The sequence below is a fragment of the Garra rufa genome, chromosome 12, assembly GCF_049309525.1.
Source record: "Garra rufa chromosome 12, GarRuf1.0, whole genome shotgun sequence".
NCBI classification, from domain to species: domain Eukaryota; kingdom Metazoa; phylum Chordata; class Actinopteri; order Cypriniformes; family Cyprinidae; genus Garra; species Garra rufa.
The window spans coordinates 39,592,108-39,605,085 of record NC_133372.1 but is presented as its reverse complement, the minus strand read 5'-3'; the positions used below and the strand labels follow the sequence as shown (position 1 = coordinate 39,605,085).

The window sequence follows — 12,978 nt, the reverse complement described above, 5'->3', positions numbered from 1 at the left end:
ATTTCCAGAAGGGCTTTTCTCACTTGACACTGGGTAAAGAGTATCTTGGGTTATCATTCCTAAACCCAGGGTTAAATCCTTATTTAGAAATTTGCAGTGTCATTGTCACTGATTGAAAGTATGCAGAATGCAACCCGTTATTATCCTGTCAGTTAAAAAATGTCTCCACGTAGGTCTTCCTTGGCAGGTTTCCTTGCTAACGGCACATTTACTGACAGTGACCGGATATGCAACTTTCGAATGACAAACAACAGGGTTTGACAGTGTGCGCATTCGACTAAAATGTAAAATGTATTTAGGAGCAAGTGCAAATATTTTTTTTAAAAATGGTCTAACATGCATCTTATGTTAAAAGGTCTTCAGTTTAGGCAGCGATATAGCCTAATATGGATATTAAACTTTAAAAGGTGGCTATTTAAATAAATAACACTCATGAAAGGAGGCACGCACGAATGAAAATAAACTTTCACTCTCTGACAGCAGATGGCACTGAAGGAACAGCAGAAATGCAGCTTTAAATGTTTAAATGGATTTAAAGGTTTCAAACAGCCGTTCAGATTTTTGTTTTCACAATGGTGCTCATCACAGCACCAAATACTTGAAAGGTTGCATTGTGGTATTTGTGTCGAAAACTAAAGAAATTGTTAAATAAAGTCGTTATTTTTGTTTTCTTTGTGCACAAAGTATTCTCGTAGCTTCATAAAATTATGGTTGAACCGCTGATGTCAAATGGATTATTCTATCGATGTTCTTACAACCTTTCTTGGCCTTAAATGTGGTAGTACCATTGCTGTCTATGCAGGGTCAGAAATATCGTAATTTGTGTTCCTGAACCTTTCCCTGGATATTGACTGAAAATGTCTGATTCTTTATTACTGATCGGTTTCATTTTTACAATAAGGCTCCATTCGTTAAGGTTGCACAACACTATTTAACATGAAGAAACAATCAAAAATACTTCTAATACATCTTAGTTTATGTTAATTGTAACATTAACTAATACATTATGATACAAGGCCCTGTCTGATATTATGTAATGGACTTGAGCTAACATTAACTAATAATGAACAGTTATATTTTTGATTAACGTTAACAAAGAATAATAATTACTGTGACAAATGTAGCTATTATTCATTGTTAGTTATTGTTGGCTAACATTAACTAATGGGACCTTATTGTTCCATTGTTGTGTTACTTTAATGTGTTTGAAACATTTGTTTGCTTTTTAACTTTTTTTTTTGTGTGTGTATTGCTTTATTGTAAATGCTCAGTTCTTTTTGTTATAAAAAAAAAACCTGTTAGGAGGACAATACCTAACCAAAATTAATATGTGATGATACCATGATAAAAGCTTTATCAATTATAAAATGAAAATTAGATACCATCACATGCCTAATGTACGTACAGTTTAGGGTGGAACTATAAATAATTACGTAATTATTAAAAACAGAAGCAGAAATATTTAAAAACGTTTTATAGCTTTTGTGTTCTTATAGTATCCCCTTACATCCCCTTATTAAAGGATTAGTTCACTTTCAGAATAAAAATTTCCTGGCAATTTACTCGCCCCCATGTCATCCAAGATGTTCATGTCTGTCTTTCTTCAGTTGAAAAGAAGTTAGGGTTTTTGAGGGAAACATTCCTAGATTCCCCCCCCCCCATATATTCCCTTCAATGGGAGTCAACGGGTTGAGGTTTAAAGTGCGGTTTCAGTGCAGCGTCAAAGGGCTCTACACTATGTACTTCAGTTCATAAGGTAGGGTAGAGTGAAAAAAAACAAACTTTTTCCACTAACTTTAGAATTGTCCGACATCATCGGTTTACCTTATTTCGCAAAGGGCGTTTAAATTTCCTTGCACGTTCGCTTTGTAAACACTGGGATGGTACTTCTGCCTGTGTCACGTGTGCGTGATTCTGTAATGTGTCAGGTCGAGCTAGTGCAAGGCGAGCATTTGTTAGGGCTGCGATGATAAATCGATGCGTGGATCGATTCTGAGATCTTCCGAATGTATCGCGTTTCTCTTTGGAATCGATTCTGTTTTTTAGAAAATTACCAATCGTTTCGCTAGACCAAGACCCTTATTTCTCAGCTGGAATCATGTTGAACCCAATGGAAGTTAAAATCAATGGAAACCATAGAAGTCCACCATATAGCGAAAAATCCTAGAATGTTTTCCTCAAAAACCTTCATTTCTTTTGCGATTTGAAGAAAGAAAGACATGAACTTGGATGATATGGGGTCGTGAGTAAATCATCAGGACATTTTTATTCTGGAAGGGAACTAATCCTTTAAGCTAAAACACATTATTTGAACAATTTGCATTGACATTTTGGATTTTCAAACACTGTACTGTTTACACAATGCACAGTTCCTGTTACCAACGTGACATGAGTCATGCTGCTCAATTTCTGATTGGTTGCCGGTTGCTAAGCACCTAGTCGTAAACATTCTAACGCCACTCTGTAGGTGCGTTCTGATTGACAGGGTCCTACGCAGTGTTCACTGCTCCCTACTCCCTAAGCATGGTATATCTGTTGAAGTGGACTTCTCTGACAATAATCGCTCATTTGGAATGCCCTGGAACATCATCAAAGAAAATCAACGGCCGGGTCTCGCAGATAATATATAACATAAACAAATATTGTTATTAATTAATTAAATACATATACAATTATGTATCTACTAAATATAGTCAAAATGTATATGTTTAGACTGTTAACAGATTGTAGTGGTCCCATCTTGTGCGCTTCCTTTCCCGCACACAGCCTTATATTTAACTCTCCCGTGGTAAATAAAAATGACAGAGACTCAGCTGTTTTTTGCCAGTTTTACTTAATTTCCCCTATTCATACAAATACAGTATTTAAATGTAACATTCGTTGCCATAACCATTCACTTTCACTTTTTCACTTAAATCCTCTAATTTGTATAATAATAACATTTATTGCAACCGCTCCATTGCAAAGCCTTTAAAAACTCCTATAATGACTCTGCTCCATTGTTAGTTCCAACTGGTGACGCTGTGTGCAAAGACAGTTGGGTGAATTTTTTCTCTCCCCTTTTCACTTCCTGTGAAGTGATGCATCGATGGTCCCTTATTCCCTATGCCATTCGAAGTGCCTTTCAAACTAAACATGTTCACTCCCTTCGAATTGGAATCTCACTTAAGATGGTGGAATACCCTATGAAGTCCACTTCGCAGTCCACTTACAGTCGAATGGAACGCACCTTGTTTCACATCGTACAAGTTTGGCACCACAATGCGGGGTTAACACCTCAAAGGCCGTGCTACCCATGCTCCAAAACAGGGTTTCGTAACCTCGGGTTAAAAAGCGATGTTTAGAACGACAATAACCAAAGTCCCTTGAAGGCAAGTAATTTCACTCGGCCATCTTTGAAATCCCTATTAGGCATGCAAGTGCAGCTCCTATCTCTTTGAATGATGAAACATAAAACTCTTCAAAATGGTTAAACAAGCTTACAATTAAACCTTATATTTGAAATCACTAATGAAATCTGACAACAACTGCCTCATTGTTGTTTCTAATGCTTACGGTTATCTATAAGCTAGTGTGCTTCAAATCAAAGTCAGATTTCATGTTTACAAGATATGAGCATTCAAAACTTAGTCTCTCACTTCTGCCAATATGAATCAACGATTTTGATGACATCACGCTGCACTTCAACTTCTCATCAAACGTTCTGTCCAATCAAATGCTCTCTAGAGTCCCTAGCGTCCCGCCCCCTACACTATAAATACACGCTGAAGCTGCGGCTGAGATCAGTCACTTGTTCACAGTGTTAGTGTTTTGTGTATGGTGAATGGCATGTAGTGCGCAATGTAGGCGATAGGGAATAATTCAGACAGTCTCAATTTGCTTTCCATTGGGGCAAATGCTGTCTGGTTTCAAGTTGTCACGCAAACCGTGGCAGCGTGCACCGTCTGCGCCGGACTTTGACTCCGTTCCAGAGACGCGATAGCACGGAGCAGAACATATGTGCGAGTGCATGTATTAAACTACACAGCATGATTATAATCACTATTTTGTTTTAGTAAGAGTTACATATTGAATCTATTAAATTTATTAGACCGTGGCTGTCATGAGCTTAAAATGCGGCTTTACCGAGCTCAACGGCTCTGGTCCAAGCAGATATAATTGAAACGCTATTGGCTATTTAAAAGAAGTGGGCGGGGCTATGCGATATGTTCCTGTTTCAGTTAAAATTACCTCACCACAAAGAATAATGCTGCATGTTTTAAGTTACTTCAGTGGACCTTTAAATAGCATTACAAAGGCCAATGCGCATGCGCAGTCCTGAGCGTGAGTTTGCGAACGCTGCCTGTTTTTATAGGAAGCGGAGCTTCTAACGGCAACTGCAGTGACCGTAATGACTTTACTAATCAATGATTGGCTCTTTCATTTAGAAGGCGGGGCTTATTCACCATATTGGGCATTGCACTTTCTCCCATTCATAAATAATAGGAGTGCACAGTTTTCCTATATATAAAATCTTTGCAATAACCTGGGGTTAAGTGCAGTTTGAGAACAAAAAAGTTTACCACTTTTTATAAGATTTCTAGTTTTCCGAAACAAAAAAAAGTTGCATTCTTTCTTGCATGCATATCAGAGGCTAAATTGTTTCATTAATGTTGTCTGTTTCAAAGAAACAATTTTCTACAAATATTCCGTTTTTTGTAAACCAGATAGACGTAGCACTCTTGCTTGTCCTGCAGTTCGTAAACATTAGCCCAGCGCATGGAGAGAGAAAATTCCTAAACCATCCGCCATGTTTCTTTCTGTCTCTCTGAGCGTCTCTCTCTCCCTTTTCTTCCCCATCCCTCTTTTGCGAAACCAGACCTGTTTTTTCTCTCCTTCTCTCTTTTTGCTTTCCCCTCTTTTCTGACTGGCCCTTCTCCACCTTTCCCTCCTCCCTCCTCCCTCTCTCTCTCTCTCTCTCTCCCTCTCCCCCTCTCTCCCTCTCACGCTCCACTCCCTCTGTCTTTCTTTTTCTCCTCACTCTTTCTCTTTCTGTCTGTCTCTCCCTCTCTCTGGCCTCTCTCCAGTCACACAAGATTTGGAGCTGATAGTCTATTTATAGCGCCTGTGGTTCTGTCGCTATGACAACCGAGCTGGAGGCCAGGGCGCCAGGGAGCTATTTTTGGAGCGCCGCTGTAATGTCAGACACAGCCTTCTCTCTTTTCTTTCTCTTCCACCGCTCCCTCTCTCCCGGTTTCTGCTACTTCCTTACTCTGGCGTTGCAAACTTACAGAAGTGTGTGTGCGCTTGCGTGTAACAGAGAGAAAATGCGGTGGAGGCTATCGAATAATTCACAATTTAACATATTTGGAGATATAAATATAGTTAGCTGTCTTTTTTTTTTTTTTTTTTTTTTTTTTGGAAGTTGCATTTCATAAAATGCTGAACCAATTCCGTGCAATGTCACGTTTTCATTTATTACTTCACAAGATAAAATAAAAGCAAGCACAACCAATGCAACAATTTTTTTTTCTCTAAACAATAAACGTTTGTTGTTGAATGCCACTCTTGTTGTTTCTGAAAGGCTTGCCGTTAGATATTCTCTGTACCGTACCGTGCCACGCACACACACGCGATTCACTCTGAGCCTAAACAGTGTTTGCCGTATTGGCCCCGGAAGCTGCCTAATCCACACTCTTAATACTCTACTGTTAACTAGATGAGCTGTAACATTAACCAGATTAGTAAGCGATGAGGATATTATCAGCTTTTCCATGCTAATACACCGTCGGCACAACAGCTCACTCTTCTCTCTGTGAATAGTTTATTCTCTTTGCATGCTTTTTCTTGGCTTTCCTTTTTTTTAATCTATAAAGAGAAACTGGTTTATTTTTTTATTTTATGTTTTAATGTTATTTTATGTTTACTATTTCTGTTTATTTATTTCTACTCTGGTGTGAATGCTCTGTGCTGTGGTCTATTGTAAATGTAAATATATTTACAATTTTTAATTATAAATAGTAGTACTCAATTGTTCAGTTGCAGAAATATTTAAATATTTTCTGCTAACACTTTAAAATAAGGATTATCCTTGTTAATGTTAGTTGTTTGTTCATGTTAGTTCACAGTGAATTAGCTAATGTTAACAAGCACAACTTGTAATTTTAGTAATGCATTCATAAATGCTGTAATTAAAATTAACCAAGATTAATAAATGCTATAAAGGATTAGTTCACGTTAACTAATGTGAACTAGTGAACCTTATTGTAAAGTTAGTTACACTTTATTTTAAGTTGCCCTTGTTGAAATGTAATTATACATTTAAGTGCTGAGTAATATTAATTAACTACATGTACTTACTATATGGGGTTAGGATTAGAGTTTGATTTAGGGTACTTGCATGTAATTATGCATAATTAGTTATAGCAAGTAACACTTTACAATAAGGTGTCATTTGTTAACATTAGTTAATGTATTAACTAACAATAAACAATATATTTATTACATTAAAGATCAATAAATAGTGTTAGTTAATAAAAATACAATCATTCATTGTTTGTTCATGTTAGTTCACAGCGCATTAACTAATGTTAACAAACACAACTTGTGATTTTAAATTAAAATGAATTAAGATTAATAAATGTTAAAGTATCGTTCATTCTTAGTTCATGTGAACTAATGAATCTTATTGTAAAGTTGGTTACACTTTATTTTTAAGATGTACTTCTTACAGTGTAAAATTAATTTACTAAAAGGGGTTAGGGTTTGATTTAGGGTACTTGCATGTAATTATGCTTAATTAGTTGTTATTATAATAGTAAATAAATGCAACGTGTAACAAGGACAGCTAAAATAAAGTTTTACCAATTTTGGTTAGTTTACATTGCAATAACTAATGTTAATGAGCACAACTTGTGATATTAATAATGCATTAGTAAATGCTGTAATTAAAATTACAATTAATAGTATTGTTCATTTGTAGTCCATGTTAACTAATATAGTATCTAATGTGAACTAATAAATCTTATTGTAAAGTGTTACCAATTATTTTATTTTATTTTTTTGGACAGACAATTGCATATTTACAATCTATTTGATTTTTATATAAAACATTCTATATATAATAAATACATTTGTTTAAATAGCATTACTTGCATAAAAGATTGTTGAATACATAGTTCATAATTAAGTGTTAATTATCAGTAAAGATTTTGTTTGTTTGGGATACTGTTTGCCATCTTTTATCGGCTGTAGAAGTTTGTTTGTGCACGTCTGAATAATTTTTAGCATTGTGACCGCTTAACACAGCAACACACCAAAAATATCATATTTTGGACCTTTCCTCTGAATAAATGACTAGATGGTGCCATCGGCATCTCCCCTAGAAGATGGCTCAAACTCTCAGTCTTCTGTTCGGTCCAGAATGCGATTGTAAACTAAAAAGGTGCTGAGGATCAAACAAATATCTCCGCAGTCATAGACAGCCACTTTTTGTAACTTGGTTTAAAGAAAGCAACAGAGACGAGATATGGCTAAATGTTTCTTTTGTTTTGACTTTTTAACAGGGTTTTGAACTTTGTTTAAAATGTTTAAAAAAACAAATTTCTTGATTTTGACAAATAACATCAGTGAATGTTCATTTAAAAATCACATTGTCAGAAAACTACCTTTTAAGTAAGAAAAGGTATAAATACTGCAATTTAATAAGAAGCTAAATATTGTATGTGATAATTGTAATTAAACAGTTATATCCAACCATACTCTTTGCTGCAATATTTATTAAAAACCATCTTAATCATTGCAATTTTTTATGATAAAGTAGTAATTGGTTTTGACTCATGCTGATAATGTTTTTTATTATCCTCTATATTATATAGTAGTCAATAAAGTATGAATAGAGTTGCTTTGGGTGGTGTTTAAAAGGGTGCAATATTGTAGGTAATAATAAAGCTGTTAGATCCATCTGTAATCTGCGCTTTTCTTAACGGCCAACATATCAGGGCTATATTTTGAGCGTGAAGTTAAAGGGACAGTTGATATATAAAAAAAATTGGTAACACTTTACATCAATGTATTAACTAACATGAACAAACAACGAACAATACATAGCTGACACTATTTATTAATCTTTGTTAATGGTAGTTAAAAATACAGTCATTGATTGTTTGTTCATGTTAGTTCACAGAGCATTAACTAATGTTAACACAACTAGTGATTTTAATAATGCATTAGTAAATGCTGAAATTAACTAAGATTGATAAATGCTGTAGAAGTATTGGTCATTCTTAGTTCATGTTAACTAATGAACCTTATTGTAAAGTGTTATCAAAAGTCTTAAATATACTTTGTTTCTGCACTTTTACTTACTTTACTTGCATTTGTACTGCAGTGATTTGCTTTAAGCGTGAGTGAGCCGCATACTTTTTTATATAATAAATAAAGGGAGCTGAACAGAAATTCTGTGTAGGCCAAGTCATATGACTCATGTGATACGTTGTGTGTGTGTGTGTGTGTGTGTGTGGCCAGACCATCCATTTACTGCTTGAAGTGTTTTTACAATTTTTTTTTATTATTATTGAAGTTGCTGCCTAATCATATCTGCACGGCATGCTTAGAACAACTCAAAATAAAATACATATGCATAAGCGCTAATATCCATCTCGTGTGCTTTTAAGACTTCTAACATCTGTCACATACTTTCAAGCGCATTTTTAAAGTCTGTGCTATACGGCGTTCCAAAGTAGAACCTCCGCTACTGCTGGCAGACGTCGACACGCAACTAGAATTTCACGAACTTCCTGCCGTGCGGCCGTTTGAATTCTAGAATTCCACTTGAGTTGAGGCTGGATTTGGAATGCGGGCCTAAATATACTCGGTCGCAGCTATAGCTGTCTCTTCTGCTTGGCATTACGACAGTGGAGGCTGTATGCGTTCTCAACTATTGTACCCAGAGGGGCATGAGTTGTATTATGTCTGACCAGCGGGCTGGGCTATTGTTGGAATCGTTCTATTAATAGGAAGAAAGGCAATAATTGAGATATGGTGTTAGACAACGGCTGCGGTCACAACACAACTGTCTGTGCAAGCCTCCCCCGTCCGTCTGTCTGTCTGCATTTTATCCTATCTGTCTTTCATTGTTTGCTCCGTTTTATTTCTGTTTATGCCCCCTCTTCCACGTGATGTGCCACACTTTCATTTGTGCGGCCCGCTGTGCGTTGCATGCATGCACATACACACACTAGTGCAGCCCATGCCGCTGTGTGTGGGACCTACAGCCTTGCTGTCACATTTCAACCCTGTATGTCACATTCCTGTTGGACTTGGACGGGGGGGATGCACATGCGCGTCCGGCCTGCGGATTTCTCTCGCTTTCTCTCCGAGTCCCTCGTGCTTTGATTTAGGCGTTACTCTCTTGCAGGCATTTGTGAGGAATTCTAATTCCAATTCCTTATTTATTCCTTTTAGAGATGAATATTAGAGATTCACTGGTCTTTTTAAATGAACTAGTTCATTAAAGTGATTTCTTCTGAATTCTATTTATTTTAGATCATATTTATTAGGGATGTAACTGTGTTATCAATATCGTGGTATCGCAATAGTAAAACTTTCTTGATATTATCGTGGTCACATGACGATATGAAATAATAGGATCTTATTGTAAGAGGAAAGTTTTTAAAGTTGTGTTTTCGGGCATTATGTTTGGCACAGTATCTGTCAAAGAACTAAAGCCAAAAGCACAATATGGTTTAAATCCCTTCATCAAGTCTGTTTTTGCTGTGCATTTTAAAGTGAGGCACGCACTTCATTCAGCCGATCATCTTGCGAACTAGTGTTTTTAGAAATTAGGAAAGAAGTATTAAGTAGCAAAAAATAATACTATGATATATTCATTTTAATTTATTTTACAGTGCAATTGTTTTACAATATATATCTATTACTATCATAGGAAAAAAACACAATATAAAATTGTTGTTATTATTATATTCTAATTTGTTTGGCTTCCTAAAACACCAGTGTGAGCACAACTTAACCTAACTTTAAGACTTAAGTTTACTTAGTTAAAAACATGGGTTGGAGCTCTTAATTTTAAACTCTCAAAGTGCATTAGATAGAAGAACCTAATTGTAAAATGCACAAAAAAGTCTCCATTTGTCTTTTTTCCTCTCTTTTTTTATATCACAAGAAATACCATACAGTGGACTTCATATCAAGGCATTATCTTATCCTTTTATCGTAAGATTTTGATATAGTTTCATCCCTAGTATTTATGTGTATATATGTATAATTAGAATTATATAAAATAATTAATATTGTTAAAATGTATTCAGAACAAATTGTTAATGAAGTAGTTCATTTCAAAAATACTAATGAATACAATTCATATACACTTGAATGAGTGTATCTAAATGAGAAGCATTTTGATGTATTCTGATAATAAATATTAATATAATTTAGAAGTTTTATGTACCACAGAACAAGTCATAAGGGTCCATTTTTTTTTTTATTGAGATTTATACATCATCTGCTGAATAAATAAGCTTTCCATTAATGTGTATTGTTAGAACAGGACAATATTTGACCAAGATACATCTATCTGGAATCTGAGGGTGCAAAAAGAAATAATAAAAAAAAACTAATTATTGTGAAAATCGCCTATAAAGTTGTCTAAATAAATTTCTTAGTAATGCATATTACTAATCAACAATTAAGTTAATATATTTATGGTAGGATATTTACAAAATATCTTAATGGAACATGATCTTTACTTAAAATCCTAAAGATTTTTGGCATACAAGAAAAATCAATCATTTTGACTCCATGTACTTTTATACTGTCATTTATACTATTTTTGGCTATTGTTACAAATATACCCGTGCTACTTATGACAGGTTTTGTGGTCCAGGGTCACATTTTTATATACATTTATAAACCATAATACTTCAACATTAAAAAACAAACTTAAAACTAAAATAAAATACAAAAAAAAAAAAAAAAAATTAGTTGAGATCAACTAGTTGAGATTATTGTATCATAGAACGAATATTATACTGTATAATGTTGTATTATATGGTCTTCTGATTTATAATGCCAGGATTGACATTATTATAAGTCATATGCCTATGATATTCAATAAAATTGAGCCAGTTTTAAGTGAAAAGCATTTTATGTATTCTGATGCAAGATATAAATATTTCAGCAGTTTTATGCTCGTTTATTTATGTATTATTAATACATATTTATAAACCATAATATTTTAACATTAAAAACCAACTTTAAAATAAATACAAGTTGAGGGTTAACTATCTAACTGTATTGTATTCTAGAAAGAATATTATATTGTATTATATGGCCTTCTGAATGTCAGGATGGATATGATTATAAATCATATGCCTATGATATTCTATTGATGCATTTTGATGATAAAATATTTGTATGTTTTTATAAATTTTAATATTTTAACATCAAAAAACAAGCTTAAAACTCAAAATACAAGCTGATTATAATATATTGTATTATAAAGTCTTCTGATTTATAGAACAGCATTGACATTATTATAAATCATATGCCCATGATATTCCATAAAAGTGTAGCCAGTTCTGAATGAGAAGCATTTTGATGATAAAATATTTATATATTTATAAATTGTAATTATAAACATTAAAAAACAAACTTCAAACCAAAATAAAATACAAGTTGATTATTTTATATTGTATTATATTATATGGTCTTCTGATTTATAATATCAGCATGGCCATCATTATAAATCATATGCTTATGATGATCTATAAAAAATGGAGCCAGTTCCAGAAGAGGAGTGTTTTGTTGGGCACATGGATTGTTATCAGCCATACGCTTATTTCTGATGAGCGTCTTAGAGATCTCCGCCGCATGCATAAAGGACCAGGAGGCGAGTTTGAGCCAGTCCCACCATCTTGCAGCCGTTTTTCGCCGGATAGCAGCTCGACTAAGACAGCGTTTCTTGATCCCCCTCCCTCCCTCTGTTTTGCCCTCTCTTCCCCTCTCTGTTTCCTCCCACTAGAGCCGATCCATTGACTAGAGCAGCGTCTGACTGAGCGCTCTCTGATCACTATGACTCAGAACCCTGCCTGCTTTGATCTCCAGCACAAACATGCGCCACCTGCTGGCTGATGCCGCAGCTGCAGATTGTGTCAGCTGCCATTTTTCTTTTTTCCTCCATGGCTGACTTGTGTCGTGCGGTGATTTGAAAATGTGTGTGTGTGTGTGTGTGAAAGTTTAGCCGATGCTCACTGGGGCTGTGTAGATGTGGCGAATATTTTATTTGTATTAACTTTTGAGCGTGAGTTTTTCAACAGATGATTATCAGGGATTGACGATATGGCGTCACGGAATAGCACAATGTGGTTTATAAATAAAGTAGTCTTATGGTAATGCCTTTTTAGGGATGCTTTCCAGATGTAAGGTGATTGTTCGGCAATGACTAAACACTGGCTTGTGCGTAACGACATTCTTTAATTCCTTGTCCTGACTTGTTTGGAATAAATCCAGCTCTCTGTCATCACATTACTCAGTGTTTATTTGCATCTCCTAAATCAGTCTTACCCTATTAATTAAAAGGAAGTGTTAAGACATACTGGACAGTTGTTAATGTTATTTCTTTTTCTTTTTAGTTTCCTGGACAGGATCGACACTGTGAAACAGGGCGACTATACTCCCACTGATCAGGTGTGTATCAACACAATGGGATTCAGACATTGATATTGAAGCGTATATTTTTGGCTTACATATTTTTTGTTTTTGTTTTTAAGAGGCGTCGTTCTCTTATTGTAAATGTGACTTCCCTTTGTTGCTTCTGTCTTTCAGGACTTGCTCAGATGCAGAGTTCTGACTTCCGGGATCTTCGAGACAAGATTCCAAGTGGATAAAGTTAATTTTCAGTGAGTTTGACCACGAGGCCTTCATGAAACTTTTTTTAGAACTTTTAGATATTTGCATATATGTAACCCTGGACCACAAAAC

General features: G+C 35.0%; 1 protein-coding gene across 2 annotated transcripts in view; it reads left to right on the top strand.

Moving 5' to 3' along the window:
• gnas (GNAS complex locus) overlaps window positions 1-12,906 on the top strand; it is a 41,207-nt gene extending 28,301 nt beyond the window's left edge. For both annotated transcript variants that reach the window (XM_073851428.1, XM_073851429.1), the window contains exons 6-7: window positions 12,630-12,684; window positions 12,823-12,906. In XM_073851428.1, the coding sequence (XP_073707529.1) occupies window positions 12,630-12,684; window positions 12,823-12,900 (133 nt within the window). In that variant the 3' untranslated portion in view covers window positions 12,901-12,906. The remainder of the gene's footprint in view (window positions 1-12,629; window positions 12,685-12,822) is intronic.
• The last annotated feature ends 72 nt before the right edge of the window (window positions 12,907-12,978 follow it).